The sequence below is a fragment of the Micropterus salmoides genome, unplaced genomic scaffold, assembly GCF_014851395.1.
Source record: "Micropterus salmoides isolate LMB-PRFRI ecotype aquatic unplaced genomic scaffold, ASM1485139v1 Ms_hic_scaffold_21, whole genome shotgun sequence".
NCBI classification, from domain to species: domain Eukaryota; kingdom Metazoa; phylum Chordata; class Actinopteri; order Centrarchiformes; family Centrarchidae; genus Micropterus; species Micropterus salmoides.
Window position 1 is genome coordinate 23,304,246 of NW_024041262.1, and position 26,371 is coordinate 23,330,616.

General features: G+C 41.6%; 1 protein-coding gene across 3 annotated transcripts in view; it reads right to left on the minus strand.

The window, feature by feature from the left end:
- LOC119915998 (PH and SEC7 domain-containing protein 1-like) overlaps window positions 1-26,371 on the minus strand; it is a 78,273-nt gene that overhangs the window by 50,373 nt on the left and 1,529 nt on the right. For 2 of the 3 annotated variants that reach the window (XM_038735824.1, XM_038735822.1), the window contains exons 1-4: window positions 16,594-16,757; window positions 1,993-4,510; window positions 1,734-1,851; window positions 292-838 (exon numbers count right to left, since the gene is read on the minus strand). In XM_038735824.1, the coding sequence (XP_038591752.1) occupies window positions 292-838; window positions 1,734-1,851; window positions 1,993-4,233 (2,906 nt within the window). In that variant the 5' untranslated portion in view covers window positions 4,234-4,510; window positions 16,594-16,757. Of the gene's footprint in view, window positions 1-291; window positions 839-1,733; window positions 1,852-1,992; window positions 4,511-16,593; window positions 16,758-26,371 lie in introns of those variants that run through there. The other variant, XM_038735823.1, reaches the window with a different exon arrangement.

Genomic DNA, 26,371 nt, shown 5'->3' on the forward strand with positions numbered 1-26,371 from the left:
AGGGAGGTTTTAGAAACACTGCAACAACACAGCTGTGTTTATAAAGAAAATCTTACATGTGTGTTAACCAAGGAAACATCTAGAAAAAGGGAACTCCAACTGATGTAATGTACTGTAGTGTTAGAGAGTTCTGACTAATTAATGCCACAAAATCTGTTTATGTTTTACTTGAAAAATAGGTTACAAGTCAGATCCAAATTCAGATCAAAATATAGGTCAAGGGGAAATCCTTGTGTGTTTGCAGGCTTGTGTGTGACTACGAGTGTGTGTGTTTCATGTGCTTGTGTTCACCTCTTCAGAAGGTGGCCAAACACCTCTGGATCCTCCTGAGCTGCGTACTGCTGTTTCCTGGTGTCTCCTTGCATCCTCACACTGGCCCAGCTCACCATTTCTTCCTCTTCCTCATCCTCCTCATCTTCCTCTTCCTCATCCTCCCTTCCGCCTCCTCTCTCCTCTGCCACCTCCCCATCTGTCCCTCCATAAGCCAGATCTCCCAGCGGGCTGCTGCCTGCCACTGAGGTGCCCTGCACACTGCGGTTACTCCCAAACGCAGAGTCGGCGTCTTCCTGCTCAGCCAGCAGCACCTCGTCTATGTCTGTCTCGCGGTAGCAGCGTAGTGGAATGGCGTCCAGGTCAGTTTCTGAATACTTTAGTGTGCGGCGAATGATGCCGGTTTTGGGCGATGTCCCGATAATGGCCGGGGGAGGGGTCACCAGTTCTACCTCTACGTGCTGCACGTCGTGATTGGCAGAAAGCAGAGGCAGGGAGGTTGGGGGAGTCGGGGTGGGAGACTCACTGGAGTTACCACTGGGAGGAGCTGTGGAGGCTTCTAGAGAATCTGCAGATAGAGTTAAACATCAGTGTGATTGGTATCCCTATGCTAAATTTCTACATACATATTTCTACATGTATTGTAACTACACAGAAAACACTTTTAGATCATTTACTTGCTCTAATCAGTGAACCAGAACCATAACAGGCTAGACTGAGTATCATACCTGAATACTTTTTTGTACCGACTGAAATATGCCCATAGCACGGAGTATTGAAAGATGGCATAATAGATCAGATGCATCATCTTGTTAACTTCATCTTTAATCAGACATTTACTGGTTTTAGATTAAATACACCTCACTCCCAACTTCTCTAAATGTGTATTGGAGAAGTTGTGATTTTAAAAACATTTATATTTTTCTTGTAAACCTAAATATTGTATTCTGTAATGTTTTTATTAAATACCTTGTATTTATAGTGATGTATGAGTCACATGACTAACAACAACCAAGTGAAGGTAACTGAAGGCCTATGAGCAATAAAGTACGATATATCAGAGATGAGTTGTGCTTATTATTGCTCGATTCAAAGGATAAGGCTGGTGATATTTGGCTCTATTGAGTATTTAAAGCAGCAGGGTGATGTATGTGTGACTGACCCAAAATAAACTGCACAGCTTGTATAATAAATCTCTATGGTACAGAGGAATAAGATCTAGCAGGCTTTCAAATTATACCAAGCCCTGTTAAAGGCGCTGAAAGATATTTTAAATCTGAACATGTTGCCTTAAATGACACTAACATGCAGCAATGAGACTCAACGGTCTTCTCTGTTTCCTTTATATCCCACTGAAATATTATCTTGTGAAGAATGAAGGAAAGGGAATAAGAAACCTTCCACTCTGTTCTAACATGAAATCTGAAGTGCAGTAACATGATGAAACTGAGGTGAACTCTCACTTTTTTCCCCCCTGCTAGGAGCCTCCTCATCAGGGGTCCCAAACAAAAACTCCCACTTGGCACGCGCGATCCTCTGACAATGGAGCGAGGGCACGGGCACCGCACAGCCACTGTCCGTCTGAGACATGAACACAGAGACAAGCTTGAGCTTTCTTGCAAATAAGCAAATTCCCCAAAATTCCTATTATGCAGTTAGTAGTAGCTAAGTATTAAAACAAAAAGTGTAATTTGTGGGTTTCAAAGTTCATGCAGTTCCCACCTGTATTCCTGAGGTGGCTGCCCCGGTCTCATTGCTCTGGTGACTGGACTGACTGGACTCTGGGGACACACAGTCCCTCTCCCCCAGGCTGCCTGTCACCCCACTAGAGCTCCGTGAGGACGACCCTCCCATCGCTCCATTCTGCTCCCCCTCTGGAGGCTCTTGTACCCTCTGCAAGCGTGGCTGCTGCTCTGCCCCAAATCTCTCCATCTCATTGCCCTGTCCTTCCTCATCACAGCCCTCATCCTCCTCTGGAGAGTCCAACACCACTGGTCCCAGAAGCAGGATCTCCCTCCTCCTCTGCTCAGCCCGTTTCTGCTGGGCTGTGGGACTGAGCGGCCTGCGGCGTTGACTGAATTGTTGTCCAGGAGTTTGGTCATTCATGGACCCAAATCCAGATTCAGGGGTTGGCCTTGGTCTGTTCTCCTCCTGATTCCCCCACTGTTGCCTGGATGTCCAGCTAACTGGAGCCTCCTCAACACACTGATTGATAAAGAGCCTGCGAGCAAGCTCTGTGCAGTCCTCTCTCTCAAAACAGCTCAGGTCTCCTCTCTTGTCCAGGCTCGAGGACCAGGAATCTCTGGTGTACTGCGGGAGCTGACGGCGATGCAGAGTTGGGGTATCTGGTGCTCGGAGCTCTGCTTGGAAAAGCCTGGGGTCCCTCATAGGAGAGCTGAGCTCAGTGGGAGGATGAGCGGGACGGAGCACGCGTGAAGGAATAGCGGGGGAACTCTGAACAGCTGGTAACATAGAGCTCTGATGCTGGGATTTCTGAATGAAGTCCTCCTGGTGTGTTTGATAATTAGCACGGGAGTTTGTTTCAAACGACTGTGACTGCAAGGTAGAGTTTTCAGGCTGGTGAGAGTCTGTGTTGTCAGTTGCTGGCGTGTGTTGGTCATTTAAAGGGATGTTCATCTTGAGCATTTGCTTAGACTGTTGTGCATTTGGAGATGAATTGTGAAATTCTCCGGTGTTTGAGCCTTTTGAAGGCTCACCTAAAGCGTTGTGCAATGAGGACCTCCTTGCCTCTGTGAAAATTGAAGATACTTTGGTAGCCTCCTCTGCTAGCCTGCGGGCAACTTCAGGGCTATGAGCCGGAGAAGAGGATTTACTGTCACTTAATTGGTTCAAGCCCTCAGTTACGTTATTGCCAAGCGTGAGGATTGCTCTCTGCGGCGAAGTGCTCCTGTTACAAGCCCTGTGAACATGTCTTTTGGTGGCTGGACTGCCTGCCACAGCTCTGTCCTCTCCTGACCAATGAAGATGGCTTGGGGACTCGGCATAGGACTCAGGCTTCGACTGAGGCGACTGCCTGGACTGGGAGGATAGCTGGTTTGATGCGGGGCTCCGAGGCAGCCCACAAACAGCCTGGCTCCTATCTGCGATGTGGTCTTTGGGGTTTATGCTGATGTTTTGACGCTGAACAGGAGAACCAGCCCAGGACTGACAGCGTGGCTGTTGGTTGTGGCGCAAGGACGAGGCTTGCTCAAGTGCATGGGCTAGTTTAATCCTCAGAAGAGGGGAACCAAACTCCTCCACAGCCCTCTGGGTAGCTGCCCTGCCGATGGGGTCCAAGGATGGTTGGCGAAGACCGGGAGAAAATGTCTGCTGGTGACTTCCTGGAGATCGGAAAGTCAGCTTGGGACTGGAGCCGCACGATGAATCGGGACTACCAAACCAAACTGGGTCGCTAAACCTGTTATGAAAGTGAGAGGGGGTGGATCTTTCCTCTCTGGTCCCTCTCTCGCACACAGAGTGGCGTGGACTGTCCACAGTCTTTACATTGGACTTCTCAATGTAACTGAAGGTGACCACAGACCGAGTACCATTGCTGACTTCTTCCTGGTTAAACCTCCGGCAGATGGGAGGTGTGTGAGGGAGAGTGACCTTTCCAGAAGAGGGCATTGGTGGAGAGTGGATCGCAGACGCTCCGTCACCGGGTGCACTCCAATTCTTGGTGACCGTAGGAGAGCTGCTGGCTTGCTGGATAACAGGGTTTCTAGAAGGAGACTGCCTGTGTGTGCAGTCCTGAACCAGACGGTGAGCTGGGGAGGCCTTGGTGACGCTCTGGCAGGTCGTCTGACTCGCTAACTGAGACAGGATCTCCGCAGGACTGTCCTGAACCGAATGCCCCTGAGCAATCCCTTCTTCATTTTCTCCAAATGTCACTTTCTCTCCCTTCTGATCTGGGGCAGACCTTACTTCCACATACAAATGAAGGACTTTTCCAGACTGGGACATGACCTCCTCTCAGGCCCTAATGAGGACAGAGAAACAGAAATGGAGCAGAGAGAGTCAGAGTGGAAGAGACAAAAACGGGATCTCCTTTGCCCTATTCCTTTTTTATTTGTTGGTTTGGTTTTTTGTTTTTCTGCTGGTGGTGCGTGTCAGTTTATTTTTAGACGGTCTTTCTTCTCCCTCCCAGAGCGTCTGTGTGCAGAGCAGAGACACACAGGCTGAACGGCCAGAGGACAAACATGCCCATGGGACACCTCCAACTGCTCCCTATTCGTCATACCTGTGAATGAAAGAAAGAAGGAGTTGTTTTCTTTTGTATCCTCAAATGGCGCTAGACACACACACTATATTCTAGTATAATGACGCACACGTTTAACGTGTTAGTGGTGCTTCCAGTTACTCTTAATACTTTCATTGTATCCGATCACAGTAAATTCTTTACATCTGTCTGAAACCATACCAGTATTAAAGGATAAGGCTGGGGTTTGTTGTTATTGTCAAATCCCATGAAAAGACCAAAACCAACAATGTGTATGTCCATCTGTCCAACTTCCCTACCCAGTCAGTGGTACTCAGCCACTAGCTGATTCATACCTTTAAAAACAGACAAATATCTAATTAACATTAAGATGGGATCAGTCAGAAAGCAAAGCAAATTTTAGAGGCGGCATGATTACAGCGTTTACACAATCGTGAACGTAATGAGACGAGGGGGACAAGCAGAAATACTGGGAGAAAGTAATTTGAGTTTATGGTGAGTTATGAGATCACACACACACTGGTTTGTGTGTACTTTGCTAGCTAGCTACAGCTAATATCTGCATAGTCTGTTAATTGCCTACTTGGGGTAAATAAACATGCAACAACACTCAACAACAGTTGCATCTTTTTCTTGACGTTCTGTCTGAACACACCTTCACTCAAAAAAGTATGTGGAGCATTTGTTGGAAACTATTTTTAGATCCAGATTAATACACATTTAATGCAATAGTATGTATTTATGGCAGCAAGACCTGTATGTGGGACTGACTTGGTATTAGGTGAATAATATATCATATTGCCAGCCTTATCCATTAACGTCTACAGCTGCATCTCAAACAGTGGAGTGAAATCTGTAGAATCAAATTTTCTGGCAGCCTGTTCCCTGATGCCCCATAAATAACGTACACACAAACTGAGGCTGTTTGACATGTTAATGGGTTCACACGACAATAAATAACAGTGCTTTAATCCTTTTGTCTTTAAGCAGAGTAACAGCGTTCTCTTTGCAAAAACAAAAGAGGAACAACCTGCTGTAGATAGCCAAGGTACAGTTGTAGAAGAGGGCAATGGGGCAAATGGCAAAAACAATGCTAAAGCGCCTCGCTTCAGATTGTTGCAGCAGGGTTAAACCATAACCCTAAAACCAAACTCCTGCCTCGTTACAGAAAATTGGTGCATTATAAAGGCATGCTGTTACTGTGAACACAGCCTTGATGGTCTAAATTACAAATTAATTAGGTTCATCTGTATTTATCTGTAAATGCTTCTTTTATGACTTCAGACTCTTCATCTTTCAGATAATGTGCAATAAAGTGGTTTTAACTGTAAACGTATTGAATGACTGTCCCTTGGCAATATCTCTTTTGAAAGAGATCTCTAGTGAAAGGACGCTCATTTTGAATCTGTTCTGAATGTCTACAGACATGGTCTTAACAAATGAGCCTTTCATTCAAACACTCAAAGTGGTTTTATAAAGACGGCTAAATGTTGAGCCTCTATATCCATAGAAAGTAAGATGTTGAAGAAGATGTCTAGTAGTGAGCCTGACACGAACGTAAATTGATGTACAAAATTGGTCTTAAAAACACAGAGTTGATAGACATTGGTCCAGATATAGTGCCCACCTGGGACATAATTTAATACATGTAAAAATGGATCACTGGGCCACATTTTAAAAGGCATATTCGTCACCTAAGAGCCTAAAAGCGGCTGTTATAACATATTTACACATTGACAGATTTGGCCATAAACCACACAACATTCAGGGGGAACATATGTTGTAGGTACATTTGTATCACAAACACAAATACATGATTAGGAGTCACGTGCCGTTTCACTATTTCAGCCCCTTTGTCCCCTTTTGACCTCATGTGGCCCACCCATTTTTGTTTTTCTCTCTCATCTTGCAGTCACTATTGCTTTAGTAAACACAAGTAAAAAGTCACAGCCTACTATAAATTTCTCAACAAAGGGAACACACATCCACATTTTTGAGGCGTTCACATGACCCGACAACGCCACAGATTAAAAAGACATTTTTCAGCAAAAAGTTGTTGGCATTTACTTATATCTACCTACTTTATTGTATGTTGCAATAGCTGTGTGTGACGCCCCTCCCACGTTTTGGAGGTTGACCTGGCCATCCTCAGTGGGCAATTGGCTAACTTGGGAGGTCGTCAGCTCACCTTGGCCCATGGGTTATAAAAGCTGGCACATGTATTCAGTCTGGTCTCTCCCTTTTTGCAGGTTACATCCATGCTGTGGCATCTTCTTTGCAGTTAGTTTAAGAAATTATACTTGTTTTAACTAAGTACTTTGCGTGGACTGCCTCATATTCCCTGAACAGTTTGTGAAGAATGGGAGTATGTTCCAATAGCTTTGGTGAAAGTGTTAAAAATGTTTATGCTAATGATGATGATGTTAAATTTATTTAAATTCTTCACAAACAATCGTGAAACCAATGGTTGATATTTGTTCCTCCAGCTCTTTCAGTCCTTGTTGTGCTCTGAGGAGTTTACTTGACAATCCCTGACAAAGATCTCGAGTAGATAATTTGTTGTTTTTTTTTTACTTTCTTAAATCTGCTGAAAGCAGACCACATCAGAACAATGTTTTTCTGTCCTCTAGGATCTGTACTGTGCCTTAAATCTCTTGTACATATTATTTTCTGTGGGATATACATTGTACTGTAGTGAGGTGAGTAGCTGTTTCATAGTATCAGAGAGAAGATGAGCTCATCCTGCTGGGAGAGGAAGCGGGAAATTAACCCTTACTTCCTCCTTTGCTCTCTGACTCACCATTGATAAGACCTGCTTATCTTACTTCTGAATGAAACAATTCAACGCTCAGGATTCAGTCACAAATGACTTTATTAAAAGTTATTGAGTTTCTGATTGTTGGAGAATAAATAGGCTGAAATGAATCATGCAAAATCAGATTATCGGATCAGATTTTATTTTAAAGGAATCGCTGTGGCATTGATGCAGCAATGATACTGAGCACTTCCTGTGTGCAAAAAGTATTCAAATGAATGTCAGCTAATTTAATTCGCTCTCTCAACCCATATCTGTCAAACCAAAGTTCACTGACTACTCAAACATCAGAGCCAGGACCCCTGCGGTGCTCAACCACATCATACACCAAACACCAACCTCTTATCACAGAAATGTCTTTGTTATTCTGTGTTTAAATCCTGTGCTAGAGCCACTTTTTTATCTTCAGCTAAATCCCTCGACAGTTACTCAACCAAGCTGAATTCCCTCCAATTGTCATCCTTCTGTTTATCGTTCATGCAAAACGCCAATAATGCCACAGACAACAGAACTCCTCTGTTTAAAAAAAAAAAGTCACTTGATGGTGAACTCCAGACTGCTGCCAGCAGCGACAGATTGGAGTTGCCTTATGGTAGCTGTGGGAGACGACGTGTGTGGTGAAAATTGAAGTTGACAGAACAAAGAAGAACTTGTGAGGGACTTGGCACGCAAGGCGAGCAACTTTCCCTCCTTGACCCCAACTGATGTCTCTGCCCTCGCTTCAAAGAGACCAAACTCACCAATCTTTTCTTGGCTCTTAATTAATTTACCCAGCCTCTCAGCATGGAGTCGTAGCAACATTTGTTAGGCTTTCTGAACTTTACATTCACTACTGGCCGTATGATTAGGCATTTTTAATTCATTGTGGATAACAGCATTTGCAAAGTTCCTTAATTTATGATGCAATAAAAATGTTTCCCTTTCTCTGGTTATAATTAGCACACAACTTTTACAGCCCCACCATTTATCACACTCCGTCTTTCTCTCATTTTCACGCCTCAGAGCTACTGTTCCCACAGATACACCATTCACAAAAGAGGCCTTTGTCCAGTTGTTGGTGGCTCCATGAAGTCCCATTGTCTATAAAGGTGTGAAGAAGACGACATGGCATCTTGGGTACATCATACATGTGACAGAGATTGTAGATTTGATTTGTCATCTTTGTCACTACTTCCGCACTAATCTGGCTATAACTGAAAATGAATCTCTCTGTTTTGGCCCTTTTGTCTGAGCTTTTCAAAACCAGTCCATATGTGAAAAAACCTGAAAACACGGCTTGCATTGAGTGTGGACGAGAAAAACAAAGCTCTTGGAAAACAATGGTGCAGGCTCACAGTCAGGAGCTGTGTGGCAGTAAAGTTAGTGGGTGTTAAAAAATGTAAGGGGCTGCGTTGGTGTGGTTGTATTGCTTCAGTTATCGGAAGTTTCAGTTTAAGTTTCAGTTTAAGATGCCAAAACACTGCACATACAAAGTCATTTAATCTGTCATTGTGCCAATCTTAAAGTAAACTGTAGAAATTCACAGTACTGAGTCATCTACGTGTTATGTTTTGCTGGACGACCATGCATTGTTTTTGTGGGGCGTCGGCACCCCTGCTGCCTCAACTGAGGGGTCCCATTCAACAACTGAGCTTTTCTGTAACACTCTAAACTGGACAAGTCCGAAAACACCATATTTGTGTTTTAGTGTGGTCGAAGAAAACTGAGCTCATGGAAAATGATTAGAGGCTGTGACACGGTAAAGTTAAAGGATAACTCTGGTATTTTTAAACCCTTTTTACATATTTTAGTGATGAAATGACTAGTAGGTGCAAAAAGTTTTGAATCCGTGCAGTAGATGGCTTCAGCCGGCAGCAGCGAACGACTGCAGCGGCTGCAACGTATTCCTGTGGGGCAATTATGCCCATCAAAATTACATCCACAAAAAGTGCTTATTATTGCCACAGACAGGCTCACACTGTTACACCAGGGGTCTGACAACATCGTGGAACGGATCCCTAAGAGTAACACCCGGTGACACCTTTTGGTTTTAAGAGGAAATTGAAGTCTCGCTCAAGGTCAATTCTCGTTGTTGCAGGAAATGCTGGTTGGATACGAGGGAGAGGAGTTTGTTGTGTACATAGAGGAGCTGCTTGCAAGACATGATTGCGTAACGTTACTCCAACACAACAAACTTGTCTCTCCAACTCTGACTCACGTTTCCACCTGCGTTCCATCAAGACACTAAAATATGAGAAAATAAGGGCCCAGGTTTAAAAATACTGACATTATCCTTTAAGAACACAACCTTCTGTCACCTCTCACACTATATAAAAGATCATACAGCAAATCTGTCATTAACTGTTGCTGTCAGATAATATTGCAATCATAAATTAGTTATTTGATCCATGCTTCACTGCAGCAGCACAGGAAGTACAAGATTTATAAGCCACAATCAAATCACTATTTCTTACTTGATTCATTGTCCGATGACAAAGAAATAAAAAACATGTAAATGAAAACAACTATATCTTGAGTTTGGCTGTATTAAAACAGATTGTTGGTGAGGTTTAACCAGCTGAGACCTGGCAGTGTTAATACGGACACACTCCAGGCTACATCATAAATGTGACAGCGCTGGTCGAGGGATAGATCCAGTGACTACCATTAGATATGATTAGTCATCTTTGTTGCCACCAAGAGAGGAAGTCTGTTGGACAACGTTGGCTGGTATCGATTCTAGAAGGAATCCACCCATGAATTCATCATCTTGAGACACGTTGATGGGAGCAAGCGAGATGAAGATGGGTGAGAGAGAGAGACAGGGATAGAGAGAGAGAGTGCACGAGCGATAGACACAGACAGGCAGCGATGCGAAGCAGGATGAGGGAGTCATGTATGTGAAGGAGAGAGCTTTGCTGGCAGTCAGCCATATGGGATGGGAGTGCAGAGTTACAGGAAGGTCCATGTTAGAAGCACACAACTGCAGATGTAACAAAACCCTCAGTTCAGCTAAATCACAATAATTATCCCACTTTTAACCCTTGTGGTATCAAGCCATGCGGGTAGTTTAAATTCTAGTGGAGATGCCAGATCCCAAAGACACCAAATATCAGGGACATGGAAATGTGTATAAAATAATTTCCATGGACATAATTTCTACTGGGAATGTGGGGGTGTTTGGTTTCTTACCAAAGAGAGTCTCTTAAGTTGTTCTCTTACTGCCTTGCCGCCACAGTCCAGATGAGAGAAGATCTGAGTTGCAGTGGTGGATGATTCAGATCATCTACTTAAGTAAAAGTATGTTAGTTTTATCAGCAACATTTATTTAATTAAAGTATCTAAAATAAAAGCGGTTCCCTGTCAGTGTTTCACTCTTACATCTGATGTTTCTGGATTAATCTTTCTGCTGCATTAATGTGTGTGTTGCATTTTACTAAGCAATAATCTTAAAGAGCAGCGGTTTGGTGGTGTTGGGTTTTTTTGTTTTGTTGAGGCTAAAAGGAATACCTGCAGCCATGACCCAGGGCAGAATACACAAAATTACACTGCAAATTTTGTTTTGTGGGGTAATATTTTAAGTTGATATTCTCCTAAATAGGGTTTGGTGTCGAGAAATGGTTTCAAGTTGGATTCTGCTTATCGGATCCTAACTTTTTGCGTTCTTCAGTGTTTTGTCCCAATTGAACTTCAGCGAGCATTTTACAGTCCATAAAAGTGTCCTAACGTCATGTCATTTGTTACGTCAACAAAGCATGAAAAAGAGAGTCCTTCTGTTTCCATTCCTGGACCATGACAGCAGACGCTCCACAGTTTGGCTTAGCTTCACTAAAAAGTACAGAACGACACAGCAGAATGCAACACCTGCAGTAAGGAGGTTTGATGCGAGGGAGAAAGGAGCTTCAGCTGAAGGAGCGCACCGTGTTCAATGAGTCATGCTCTCCCTCCTACAATGACGCCCCTGATACAGCTAACGCTAATGATCTTGACTTTACACGTTTGATACTGGATAAAGTGACGTTTCCAACCTCAACGTTCCTTAATATATAAGGGGGAAACTGGATATAACACTGTATATGTTCCTGTAAGTGTTTGTTGTCTATTTGGATACATACAATACTCTTAAATGCCAGGGTCTGGCATTTAACACCTGAGAGCCCAGGACAGCTTGGCACCAGTTCTGGTGGGATATTGCTGCTGTGCCAGGAATAACAATACAAACAGACCATTATACTCGCCACCTGCCATGCTCTGGTTGATTTACAGTATCACTTATGATCACACGAGTGAGCTAAACCTGTACATTAAGCAACAAGGAATATTCTCTGAACTCCAACGGCGTACTACGTATGTAGTTGTTAGTATTTAAATAAGTGCAAAAGTAGTGGAATGTACATTAACTCTGGTACTTTATGTAAGAACAATCTTTAGGTACTTTTATTTCAGTAGTAAAATTTTATGATTTTTTAACAATTATTTTTTACATTTGTTCTAAATTTAGTTAGTAGTTGCTTTGCAGATTAAGATTTTAAATATAAAACATGATCTACCTCAAATTTTCAATCTCAGAACTAGTAAAGAGTTTCTCAACCTTGACCAGCTACAACATTAAAATTTGGTTTACATGTAAAAGCGTCAATATTAATGATCCAATAATTTATAACAATAATTGAAAATATAATGTTTAATTTCAAATTGAATTCATACCTTTTTGAGAAACATTGGAGGGACTTTAGGCAACATCCGGGTCAGGGAAATATGTGCTAGAAAGACTGTAATGTTGAAAGGTTCCCACTTTCACTCTGAGTGCTGAAGCCTCATATTAACTGCAGCTAAACTTTGAGATGTATTTTTTAATATATTTGTTTTAAGGTATCTGGGTTAGGGTTAGGCTGCATCTGGCCCAACCCCATGACCATGCTCGGATAAGCAGCTGAAGATGATGGATGGCTGCTAAGATGAGAACTGTGGATTTTGGCCAGTGTGGAAAGAAGGAATGGTCTGTGGGCATGTGAATATTGTTTTAAGATAGACTTGGAAAGATATGAACCATGCCGGTCTCACTGCAGCCTGCTGGTGATAAAATATCCTGAGTGGCCTTCGAGGGGAGCTATAATGTCACAGTTTTTTACTCATGGTGATATTTCACCTCAGACTGAATGGGTCACTTTTTGGCAAACCATAGAGGGATGTTCTTGCATTTCAAAAGCAGACCTGACAGGAGAGGTGCAACTGTGCAAGGACACAATTTTAAACTCTGACAGGCTTAAGCAGCGCCTCTTGACATAACTCCCTAAACAAAAAGGCACAGCTGCTCGGTATTGATGACTCATCCTCTTGTTGTCCTTCTGGGTCACATTGCTAACACACACACACATGCACATTTATGGATAAGCTCCATCGGGCCATTGGCTGGGCATTTACAAGTCAAATCACACAGGTAATTAAACCCCAGCCAGCATGTGAAGCTCTAATATTAGCTCTGTGCATATAATGGGGGTGTTGGTGGGGGCTCATGCTAATATTAGCTCTCTGTTTGCGTGTTGCTGGCGCTGTGCACTAGCAGCTATGATTTTAGCAACATGACAGGTTGCAGTGTTTGGGTAGAAACACTTTAAAGCCTGGGGAGATTTGGGTGAAGTTAATGGTTTATAAATGGAGATTCATGGACCTAATCGTCTGCTCACACTGATCGAAGCCACTACTGATTTCCCTACATATAATATTAGGTTACACTATACTGTATCTGGCACAGTATGCAAATTCCCAAGATATAGCCAGAGGGCTCACTGTCACACCCAAAATACACCGCTCACGCTTGAGAAACTTCCCCTCGTACTGCACCGAATCATAATTAACAAAGCGGCGACCTAAAGAGGATGAACTGAAATTAAAGAGGAGAGAAGTGTTAAAGCTGTCTCAGAGAGATGACTTTGTTTGCATGTGATACGAGGCCGCCTCGCTCTCCAGCTTTCCTGTTTGCCACTGCCTTCAAAGACACATTCAGACAAAAGAGATGGTTCCTGTGAGTCATGCAGAGGCACAAAAAGTGTGTATGTGTGTGTGAGAGAAGAAAGATGCAGAGAAGCTTATTGGTGGAGAAAATAAGGGGGAGACAATTCAATCAGCACCACATTGGCCATGACCTTGATAGCTTCTCCACTCACTACATTTCATGCCATCGGGAACATATCCTTCCAGCTGCCCTGGATGTGTGCACATGCATATCAATGTTTACAATAAGTAAGTGATAGATGAAGCTACGTCCTCTATAGTTATAACTTGTGAGAGTGTAAACAACATATTGAAATCTGCAACAAGCTCAACTAGAATCAGCGGCTGTCAGTATTTATTGTCTGAGCCCTGCAGGAAAAACCCTGAATAAATGGTTTTCCAGAAATATATTCCCAGATTGTGATTCCCAACCAGCAGCATCTTTAACATCTCACAGAAAATGACTCACATTTCAAAGCAACCCAACAGACCTTGTCTCTTCTGCAGGGTCATGTTCTGCTGAATGGGTCAGTGTAGCAGACCTTAGAGAGGACAGCAGCCCAGTGACACTGATGCAGACAAAATAGGCCATTTTCTGCCACCTAAAGCCACAGCAGACAGAGTTTCCTGGATAAACCAAAGGTAGCAAAGCTACGGAACAAGATGACTAACTGTTTTTTTCATCATATTGCCAAGAGACTCGTCAGCAGCCACAGCGGTGGTTGTCATGGGGCCCCAAACTGGTAACTATATTCACGTCGTTGCAACTGTTGTTTTCATTATTGATTAGTGTGTCAAACATTAATTATTTGATTAATTGACTGATCCTGAACATCGGCTCTTTGTTTCAGAGCACCAAACACAGCTCAGTGACAAAACGTTTCGTCTCTAATACACCGGCTACCGAGTGGTTTTTCCCTCAAGATAAATAAAGTTCTATCTTTTATGTTACAATCTACATGTTCAAGATGGTCAAAAGATGTGTTGTACACTTAGGTTAAAGTCATTAAAACTACATTTTTAACCACACTATGGTGTTGGCAAGTCTGTTAGGACATCTACTTTTTGCATAAACAAAAGTAAAATTTGTTTACAGACAGATTATTTCTCTTACAATTCACTATATCACACGTCCGGTTGGACAGAAGTTTACTTAGACTAAGTTGTCTGTGCCTTTAAAAAAGCTTTCACAAAATAATGTCATGGTTTTAGAAGCTTCTAATAGGCTAGTTGACGTTGTTTGAGACAACACTAAAGGTGCACCTGTAGATGTGTTTCAAGGTAAAGTAGGCCTTAAAATACTGTACATCAACAGGTACACTGCTTGACATTATGGGGAAATTCCTCAAAAAATCTATTTTGGAACTCCACGAGTCTGGTTAATTTTTTGGAGCAATTTCCAAACGCCTGATGGTGCCACCACTGTATAAACAATAGTGCGCAAATATAAACACCACGGGACCGTGTAGTTGCCATACTGCTCAGGAATGAGACGAGTTCTGTCTCCTAGAGATGAACATACTTTGGTACGAAAAGTGCAAATCAATTCCAGAACAACAGCAAAGGTACTAAAGCACCTATATCCACAGTACAATGAGTCGTATATCGGGATAACCTGAAAGGCCGCTCAGTAAGGAAAACCGCCATTAAAAAATTCAGACTGTGGTTTGAAACTGCACATGGGGACAAAGATCCTGCTTTTTGGAGAAATGTCCTCTGGTCTGGTGAGACAAAAATTTAACTGTTTTGCCGTAATTACCATCGTTATGTTTGGCTGCAAGCCAGAGAACACCATCCCGACCCTGAAGCATGGAGGTGCTTTGCTGCAAGAGGGATTGGTGCACTTCACTGTTAATCGACTGATCAATGAATTGACTACACCAAAAGGACATTATGTGGGGATGAGGTCACTGCAAAATCAAATCTAAACATATTAACACACACACAAAAACACACACAGCCGAAGAGGGCGCCAGCACTCTGACCGCTACTACCATGAATATATACGTGTAAATGAACATATAATAAATGTATTGACAGATGAGAGTCTTGTTTTGTCATTGTGGTCACCTCCCTGGGTGTTGAAGGTTTGATGGTGCGCTTGATTTTAAATCAATTTATTTTACTTTATAAACAATTAAGCACAAGCAACCACAGTGCGTCTGATGACCTTATTACCACTTTATCCATATTCACACTACACTCACTATGTTTCCATCTCAACTCAATAGAAACAAGAGAATTTAAAAAGTTGGCTTGGCAATGGAAACAGACAAAGCTAAACAATCATGACGTTCTGGCAGCATGTTTTGACTTATATTTGACTTGTCACAAAAGGGATGAAAATTGCTGTTGGATAAAAAACATCAGATCTGCACCGATGAGGAAACTGCAACTTTCCTCAAATTAATACATTGAATAAATATAAATACAACATTTCTATCTATTTCTATGGTTGGCCCTCTTCTTCTGCAATGGTTTAATGTTACTTAACTGGGGGAATGGCACCAAACAAACTCCCAATATTAGTGCCACAGTAGTGGATGGAAACACGCGCATTAATTTGCATTGGCTTTAGGCAATTTTGTTATATAAATTAATTTAAAATGATGGTGATATGGTAGAAATTGCTGTCACAATACTAATGAAAAGATTTTCTGACATCAAAATATGTAAATTATGTCACAAATGAATGCAAAAGCACATTTAAAATCATCAAACAGTTTGAGGCAATGAATTGTGTTCCACTGTTTAAACTCTTCGAATGCGTAAAACAAAACTCCTGATGAAAACAATTGTTAGTTTTATATTACAGCTCAGAGTCATTCATTTGGACCACAGAAAAATAACATAATAAGACCACTACATCGCTGTATGTTTGCTGAAATTCAATAATGATAATTGATTGTGCTATTTGGAATAAGTTGGTCACAAGACAGGCGTCTCAAACAGTGGAGGCATTGCATGTACAGACATGCTGACACACATCTATGATCGTGCAAAAATATGCAGTCCCTCGTGTCACACATGTTCTTTCATTCACAATCACACTCACAATCTCACACACCCACACAAACAGTATATACTTTAGAGTCCTAATCTTTTCAGTCCATTAGTTATTCCTTTATAAGTCTTACTACATGGCATGCACATCTGGATCATCTGTATCGTTGCGCAAAGCTGTCAGCTACCTCGGTTGGACGTTTATCTTCATCGACCCCGAGCTGTCAGCAGAAACCAGAGACAGCTACATTTGTACTACAGACACAAACACAAAATCTTTCCTCCCCTCCTACCATCTCAATCTCACGCTCACCTCTCCTCCTCTCACAGCCGCTTCATCCATGCAGGATTTACACCTCCCACATGGTTTATCTTGTCTCATCCTTTCTGTTATTGCTTTTTCCTTCCCTCTCATCTTCCCTCCTTCTCCCCAGCAGAGCAGAGCAGACCTGTCCGACCAGCACAGCCAGCCTCCCCTCCTTCTCCCCAGCAGCAATGCTCACACTCAACCTACTCGCACGCTCACATCACCTAGCCCTGCCCCCTTTTCCCTTCCCATCTGCCTTTCACATACATGCTGAGTCAGTGTGGAGTAGTTAGTGCGGGTAATGGAGGTGCGGTGAGGAGGGGAGCATGCAAGAGAGGCGGGGCATGAAACTGGACCCCCCCCCCCATGTGGGACACAGTTCAAAATAAAAGTGGCAGATGTGAGTGGATGAAAACTGGACACGCGGTCTGATTGGCAACATCTCAAGCGTGTGTGAACCCCTCCTCCCAAACACTTCAGTGGGAAATAAAAAGACATCCACTGGAAACAGAAATCGAAAACATATTAAATATAAATAAATTCACCTGATATAGAGCCATGCCAGGTTTCAGGTACTATGCACCTTTAAAATGGATTGAACTGCAAACTGCTCTCACACTACAGTGTTACATTCCCCTTGGATATTTTAAAGCTTTATTATCTGATGTTTTTTAATGTTCTTATAACTTTTTTAATTATTTTGTTTATTGTGTAGTTGTGTTGTTTCTGATTGCTGACTTTGTACCTCAATGAATGTTTCTCGTCCTAAGGCCTTTCTAGGAAAAGAGATCTGAATCTCAATGAGACCACCTGATTAAATAAAAAAAAAAACCTACTATTTTAAAGGTTTTATATCAGCTTTTGGTGGGCAAAGTGTCTCAGAAATTTAAAGCCAAGCAGATCGATAAAGATAAACTACGACTAAAGTGTACACTAAATGTATTTATTTATTTACTTAGATTAGAGAGATAGATTTACCTAATTCTCTCTGCTTCCTGCGATTGCCTAGCATTATTGATCATACAAAATCCAGATATGTACAGTTTGTGAAGTCTCAAATGTGAACTTCATGACTGCTAACGTCGTAGAAAATATGAAAACTTTTAAAACTCATGTTGTTTTATTACCATGTTTTGATGTTTTTCTTCTTTAATTGTCCTGAGGTGTTTTTAATGCTGTGTGGTGTTCTTAATAAAGTTCCTCACAGACAAATAAACAAAGTAAAAACTAGAGCCAGACCGATTAATCAGCGTCCTGATATTATTGGCCGATATGAGCTAATGCAGATAATCGGTATCAGCCGATAAATGACAATTAAAAAAGAAACGGGAGAGACAGAAGATCCTTCAATCATGTTATGAGTGTTGTTATTGCATAGTTTGACCTTTTGGCAGCACACCCTCAAATCCAACACAAAACCGAACAATCAGCTGACATAATCAGCTGTTCTTTTGTCCAAAGTACTATTTATAACAATAAAACAAAGTTTATCTGCATAATGTCATGTTATCTTGGTGAGGTTAACTAAACATAACAAATGTTCGGGATAATATTTATGTTTTCTGAAAAGAAGTTTAAAAAAGGATATGGGCCGATATATCAGAATATCAGGGTTTAAAATCAAAATCTGTATTGTTCTGAAAAATCCCACATCGGTCGGGTTCTACTAAAAACCGAACACCTCTAAAGACTGACATAACAACGCTATGTGGAAAAAAGGATATGGACAAATACAGTAACAGTACTTTGTGTACTTTAAGTCAGGGGCTGGCCCCAGCTCCACTTAAGGGAGATCTTAATGGTGCAGCACGCAATGATATTTTAAACAACAGCGTTCTTCCAATTTCTTTGGCAAAAGTTTGTGTTCGTCCCTTTCCTGTTTCAGCATGACGATGCCCACGTGTACAGAGACAGCTCCAATAAAGAAAAAGGTTTTGAAGAAGAATGTGATTGGTCTGCAGAAAGCCCTGACCTCCACCCCATCCAACACCTTTGGGATGAACTGGATCACCAACTGTGAGATGTTGCACCTCAATGTTTTTCGAATGAAGCATTAAACTATCACATGCAGCTATAAAGTTCAGGTGTCCACTTACTTTTGGCCATGTTGTGTAACATCTATATTTGGTAAATGCGGTAATGTCAGTAATATTTTGTGCCAGTTTTGAAATAGAGCATGTAATGCTGCTGTAGTAGATGCATTAAACTGGAGAAAATTTTATTTAAGAGAGACAAAATGAGTGACACATGTTTGAGTTATGATTTACCAAAAACCTCTCATAGGGTCTGAAAACATCAGAGAGAAAGAGCAGAAAAAAGCTCTTTCTCACTCCACTGAAATATTAAAGAGAAGCATGGAAGCCTCAAATGGACAAAAACACATTTTCACTCTCATTTTCTCTTCACATGAACGTTTACTTTGACTCAACATCCACACTCATGTACTCAAACAACTGTAGCGGTGGTTTCAAGTATAGGAAACTACCGCCAATCCCTGATTTACTGAAGATTTTTACACAGAATGTTGTGTTTATGACCAAATCCAAGTAAAAGTTACAGTTAAAGCTGCACTAAGTGCAGAAGCACGCCTGTGTTATTGCCCTACATTACAGAATGGAGCTACATAAATGCCATTTTGAGCATCCCATCCCCACTAAGTGAGATTCTACAGAGAGTACCATGTTAAATGTTTCCCTGTATAGCAGAAACCAGACAAGAGGAGACGCTCTTTACGGATATCATCGTTACATACTGTCATATCTGCCTGGTAAACTTTCAAGTTTTTGTCCCTTTAGCTTTGATGAAAGATTGATCGTGTTGCTAAAAAAGCTGCTTACAAGGATCTTCTACAGTATTTTGTCTTTAAATGACAATTTTATGTCATTAAGTGCCTTTTTTTATCAGAGGGCAAAATCATTTTTTATAATGATGGGTCTTGTTTTTCTTTGGCCCAGTTGAAAAGCCATAAAAACAGCAGTGCTTATGTCTCAAATTTCAATACACTAGTCAAATATATGACAATAAGCACCAGGTTGTAAAGCACTGGCACTTCCTTTCAACACAAACACACACAGTGGACTGACACATTAAGTTGGTGTATCTCTCTGAGCTGCCAGTTGATCAGTCAGATGCTTTGCCTGTTTATCTGTCTATCTCTGTAAAGTCTAATGTCAGGGTGACCGGCCATGAGATACCAGGTCGCTCTCAGATTTATTATCCAGTGACAACCCGTTGCCTTCACAGCTACAACTTTCTCCTCCTCTCTTCCAAATAGGCCTTCAGAGAGTCAGAGGAGAAGACTTGTAAACACAACAACCCCTCAAAACAAAGTTTTAGTGCGATGAACATGGAAAATCATATCTTTATAGACCTGGCTTTGTGCACAAGGTCAACTATTTTAAGTATTTTTTAAAAGAAACTGCCAAACATTGAATTGTGATGTTGAAAAGTATGGTACGCAACGTTCTGCATCCTCGAGTGTTGAGCACATCTGAGGATCATGTCTGACTCTGAGTAACAATATCAGCCAGTCAGGTCTTATAAGAAGACAGAAAAAGGATCCAACTCACAGCGAAAGCAGCTTATGTCTACTCATATTAGTACCTCGAAGAGTTTAGAGATGTTTGACATTGACGTACCTCTGACATCATCTGTTCCTGGAAGCCTGCGTCTGGCTTAACAAAGTGCTAAAGTCAACAGTTTGGCACTCAGTTTTCTTCGTGTGTGCGCAAGTGGATGAGGTGAAACAGGTGAAAATGACAGGCAGCTATCAGCCCCAGCCGATCTCTGCAGACTGCACCAAGCACCACCGAGCCAGCTTACAGGTTACAGCAGCGTCAGCACTCCTGAGGCAGATGTGGATGAGGCTTTAAAAAGCGGGGAGGCTTTCTGCAGCCAACATCTTGACCGCTGTTCTATCTCTGACAAATGATGTTAAGGACAATCAAATTAAAAGATCATGTTGATTGCCTCCACTGCTGATCTTTGTGGGTGAACTTGAGAGTCCTACAGAGACAAACAATGGCCCTCATTGATCGATGGGGCTTTAAAAATAAACTCCTTGGTGTGACAAGTGGATCAAGACAGGATGTCCTCTTTCTGTCAATCTGTCCTTCACTCCCAACTGTCTTTCTCTATATACAGCAGGTCAAGAATGTACAGAAGCAAAATGTGCTGTTTTTCCCCGTTTAATATTGTTATAAATTCAATATTTGGGGGTTTTAGACAAAATGACATATGATGTACATTCCTGCGGGATGGGAGTAATTTTCACTAATTATCATGGGACTGGGACAGGAAGAGAAAAAAGTCAACGGAAGCAGACAGGGCGGTAATCATAGATCGGTTTTTATTTATAAATATGGATTTCTAAAATGAATAAACGCTATTTTGGAATTTTTCTTATTAACAGGAAAGGAATCATTCTTCTGGGATTGGGACGGGACAGGAGTATTTTTGTGGGAGTGGGATTAGGCTGGAGTGAAAGTTCACTCCTGTGTCACCCACTGATTTGAAGACATAACTTTGAATATGAAAACTGAGATGAGCACTATTTTTAGCACTAACTGTTGAATCGGTACTTTAATTGGATGGGGGTGGTGATGGTGCATAGATAAGATGCTTGCCTTTGGTGTGGGGGACCTGGGTTTGATTCCCACTGTAAGACACCCACCATTGTGTCCCTGAGCAAGACACTTAACCCCTAGTTGCTCCAGAGGCATGCGACCTCTGACATGTATAGCAATTGTAAGTCTTTATTTTTACACACACCTGTTAATAATCTACCAGGCATCGATAAAATGCTTGTGTTGCACGTTCAGTTCGGTCTAATGGTGTTAGAGTCATGTGTTGTGTTTGCTGCTGCAGAGGAAACACAGGTCCTGTTTACAGGATCGGACCGCTAGGTACCAGCTACATACTTTACTACTCTCTCCAACGCTGGCAGAGCACTAGAACAAAGTGTGGAAGGTCTGCTTTACGTTACCAGCTACGAGCCACGTTAAATTAGCAAACAAACCAGTGCACTCCCAACTAAAGGTTCTTGAGGATCTTAGAAGAATTGTCGAATAGTTCCGACAAATATGATTATTGTTTGTAATGCCCGTCCCCCAATTCTGACCACAATCATTAAAAGATTTGGGGTAGAGGTGGGTAATCTGGCCCAAAAAATAACATCACAATCTATTTAATCGCAATCACGATCCGCGATCTAAATTACGATGTTTATTTTCAATTTTTAAACGCACTGTGACTAGCCAGACCTCAACTAGCCTAAGAATTTCTCCATTTGCAGCATTAAAACACAATTTTGCATTAAAGACACTACACAGGTTTATGTGGTTAATATAATAAAAAGAAGCCAAAAGATAACCTAATTAAAATATAATAACGCTCTTCAAGTACTCACAACTCAATTGTATTATTTATGTCACTCAATGAAAAGCCACGTGAAGTTAATCATCCAATCAGCATAGCCATCTAGTTGGCTACATCACTCTATTGGTTTGTTCATGTTCGCGTCAGTGTACACTAGAAAAGTGGTATCAAATGTGAAAAGATAACAGTATGATTATGTTATTGTTTCCTGGGGAGATTCAAGAAAATAAGAGCAATGGCAGGTTATAGAGTGGAGTTATTTCACTTTGATTGTCAGAATTTGAGTAGACAGACGAGGAGCTGAATCAAATGAAAGAGGTAAGATAAATAATTGAGGCAGAGGCAGAAATGAAACAGATGACTGTCCTGCAAGACAACAGTGAAGCTGGTTGTTTTCCGGCTGTGATCTCACATCTAGATGTGAGACTGCAACATTGCCGAGGTGCAGGCTGATTTTCACCTCCTGCAAAATCAACTGGAAGAAAAATTGAGGCTTGCTGGACAAAACTGACAGTTCTCCATTTGGGAAACGACACCAGTAACCAGCAAAGCAACCAAATCCTTTTAGGACATTTACCAGCCGTGTTAGCAGCATGGCTCTGGAGACGGCAATGTCACTCTGACTATTGGCTGGCTGGTCTACCACTATATGACCCAGACTGAAATATTTCAACAAATTTCAGATGAATTACCATGATATTTGGTGATTTATCCATTGATTTATTTCTAATTGGCAAACTATACTAAATGTAACTAAAACAGTGAACAAGTACAGCCTCACAGAAAAGTCTTAATCTAGTAGTAATATCTTTGATTACCTTTGTTAAAATAGAATCAAGTGATCATAGGAAACAATACGTATTACATGTCTGTTGTTACTGCAGAGAAATACTTTAAAGGCCACTTTATGGAAATAAGGGTCGGTTGTGCTCGATCAGAACTAGTACACAGGCAGGAGAATAACGTAGCACATTTTCACACAGTGTCTCCTGGAACACATTTATAGTGTGTTGGACTTTGTTGTTCACAGAAAAAGTGACAGCTCTATATTTTTCTTCCTTTACTCAATTATTTCTGAGAGATCAATCTGAGGTTTCTTTCTCACCTCCACACTGCCGACCAATCACAGTGCCAAATGTACATAAAAATACCTGCACCACAGTATTTGTCGCAGCTTTCTTTGCACTATTGTCTTGCTGTCTCCAAATGTTTTAGTCCTGTTTGTTTCTGCTCGTTCTGTTTATGTACACTGAGAGTAATGCAAGACCCGAGTCAGATTCCTCATATATTTACACATACCTGACCAATAAAAGTGATTCTGAAATGGGTGTCAATGAATTGGACACAGGCCCCCGTAATCCAGTGTCGGGTTTCCGAAGTTATTAGACCACCTGACACGTAGTTCTGAAGAAGCATCCGGGTGCTTAAAATCGAGGTAGATTTTTCCTTTAAAGCAGGAGTTTGTTTTTTAACCACATGAAGACAGTCAAACATTTAAAAGAGCTTGTGATTTAAGTAACAGTACTGCTCGATTACAACCCCTTGGAGCAGATAAACTGTGATATCACTTGCTGATGGACACTTAGAACATTGTGGGCTATCAGGCGTCGGGGAAAAATCAATTACTGGCATTTAAATGTTAGCAGACAGCCAAGAATGAAGCTTGTATCCCCACACTCATATTGCACCATTTCTGAGTGACCAGCATGACAAAAAATGAGAAGGCATTTCAGCATTTGACGCGCCTCTACAACAGATTTGCGTTTCATTAATCACACAGGATCCAGGCCACTGCAAAGCGCTCCATCTGCACCGCAGCCAACATACAGAAAAAGCCTCACAGATTGGAGCAGCTAGCAGCAGACGACCACTCATTATATGGAGACACAGCAGGATTGTAAAATGCTAATGCTCGCCATCATCACACTCACTCCTATCCAAATGCTAAAAGGCCCTTGTAATTGGCAGCACTCTCCCCTCCCAAACACTCCCACTACCACACCTCCGAAGCGTATTCTTGGCTTTCAGCGCTGGATATTATGAGCAGAAAATACACCATATAGTTCTTCATTACAGCTACACTGACTGCAAAATCTGCTAGTTCTTCTTCTGAAACAAAAAGGCAACCAGGAACTGAGCAAATGATGGAAGAAAAAAAAGGACGGAGACAGTAGCCATGGGATAGTGAGAGGGAGCAAAGAGTGGGAGAACGTAGGAAGAACAGACGTGGGAAGGAAGAAAAAAAAACTGTAATTCAAGACCGCTCTGGTCACTAACGCTGTTTTCTCAGCACCTTTAACAACATGACAAATGAAAGAGGGCTGGACACCTCAATCTTCCAACAGTAACTGATGGGAACCCAAACATTGTTAGCACTAACCATTCTGTTATCACAGCTCTCACGCAGGCCATCAAGGCATCTGTGTGTGTGTCCGGCTTCCTGCAATAGGACTGTTTATCCTCTACTTGAAGGATGCTGATGTTCTATGTTGTCAATTTAATGAGAAACAAAGCCAAGATGATCCTGTGCATCCAAAGCCTGATGTATCTTCTTCCTCTGTGCTACAGAGCTCCACCATTTGTCGAAAAAATATTAAAGACACGTCAGTGAGCCTCACTGTTGGGTGACATTTTCCTTCATTACCATGGACACACACACACTGTAGCTTAGACTCCTGTAGACGTACATCTAGCTTGGTTGCAGACCTTAACCACTGCACACATCTGATTCTTTCAGGAAATATAATTGATGTTTTGCTTAGTGACAGTCGTATGCAGTTCAGACTGTTACGTTTAGAAAGAAAGTACAAAACTAAGCCCATACAAGCTCAGTACATAAGGTTAATAAGGTGTCATGAAATTGCCAGCAGATGCATCATCCTGTTCAAAGACCGTGCAGAGAATGAAAGCAAAGACCCTGGGGAAAAAAAACAACAAGTAATGACAAATCTAAATGAAATATGATTAAATAAAATAAAAAATAATAATAATTTCCTGTATAATACATTCCTATTTGGGCAGATCTGGGAGAGTTGAGAGTTCGGTGCAAAGGTGAGAGGGGAGGAGCAAAGTTGTTTATTCAGATGAAGTGAGTTGTTGGTATTTTGGTGAATGTGTTTCTCAGGAGTTGTGCTGCGAATAGAAATGTGCAGAAATAACAAAATAATGTCCATCCATCCATCGTCAACTGCTTATCCTGCGTACAGGGTTAAAAAAAATTATGTTTAGAATGTAAATAAACCATTATTAGACAAACACTCTAAAGTCAGTAGATGCATTTCACTCTGCATCAAAGATAACTTTTAATATTGTTAAAGCATGAATGTAAGCAAATCAATCTGCATTTATCTATTTGGTAAAAAGGTAATTCTTAGAGTATCTGTTGTCCACAGCTCCTTTATACTGTATGAAAAGCTTCATTAAATCCCTGCAGCCACCTGAAGGCAGCCAGACACACACATTGATAAATGTGAAACCTCTGAAGTGCCATGTGAGAGCGCAGCGCCATTAAGGTCGGCTGTTCTCTCTGTTTACCTTCATTAAACCACGTGTAAATGATGTCAGGCTGCTACAGAATAACCACACACACCTCTACACACACCCGACTAGTCTGCCTGTTTACGAGGGAGACGTCAGTTAATCGGGGTTCATTTATCCTGTGCATCTTGACATCATGAGATAAGAGCAAAGTGGCGTATAAGCAGCTTCACCAAATATTTTATCAGAATTTGCTTCTATCGCCTTTGTACTAAGTCATTGTGTTTGTTGCTGTGTGTTCACATCATTCAGCAATATGTTTGCTGCCATAAAGGAGCCTTTCTGTTCAGCCTCCCCAAGTATTATCCTGTTGCCGCCTTTATTCTCAGTCAGGAGCTCCAATGCTGAAGGCTACTCATTCGGTCGACAATAGCTGTTCACTATAGTCAGATGGTTTGGTGCTAGATTTGTTCTTACATGTACTTAACACCTTTAGAATACGTCACTTGCAAATGATAGGTAGGGCAAATAAAACAAAAACAGTAAAACAAAACGGCACCTTAGAGTGATTAGCAAGACAATACACATCCTACTGCTGTTAATACTCACTGCATCAACAAATGTGTGTTAATCCGCAGCTGCAAATACTCCAAAACAAGCGTGTGTTGTCCTCCTATTTGAGTTATGTTTGCTAAAAACTATAGTGCCCAGCTGTTTTCAGAAATGTTTGAACCAACTATGTATTTTTGAGGTGTTTTTTAAAGATTTACACCCTCAATAGCAACCAATGGGCTTGGACAGGCTGGCAAAGTTGGAAAGTATTCAGAGACGGACAAACACATTGCTGGTTTTGGTCTTTTCATGGGATTATCCTTGAAAAGACTTTGTCCTTGTAAGTTTTTCACTGTGAACACATTCAGCAATATGTGAG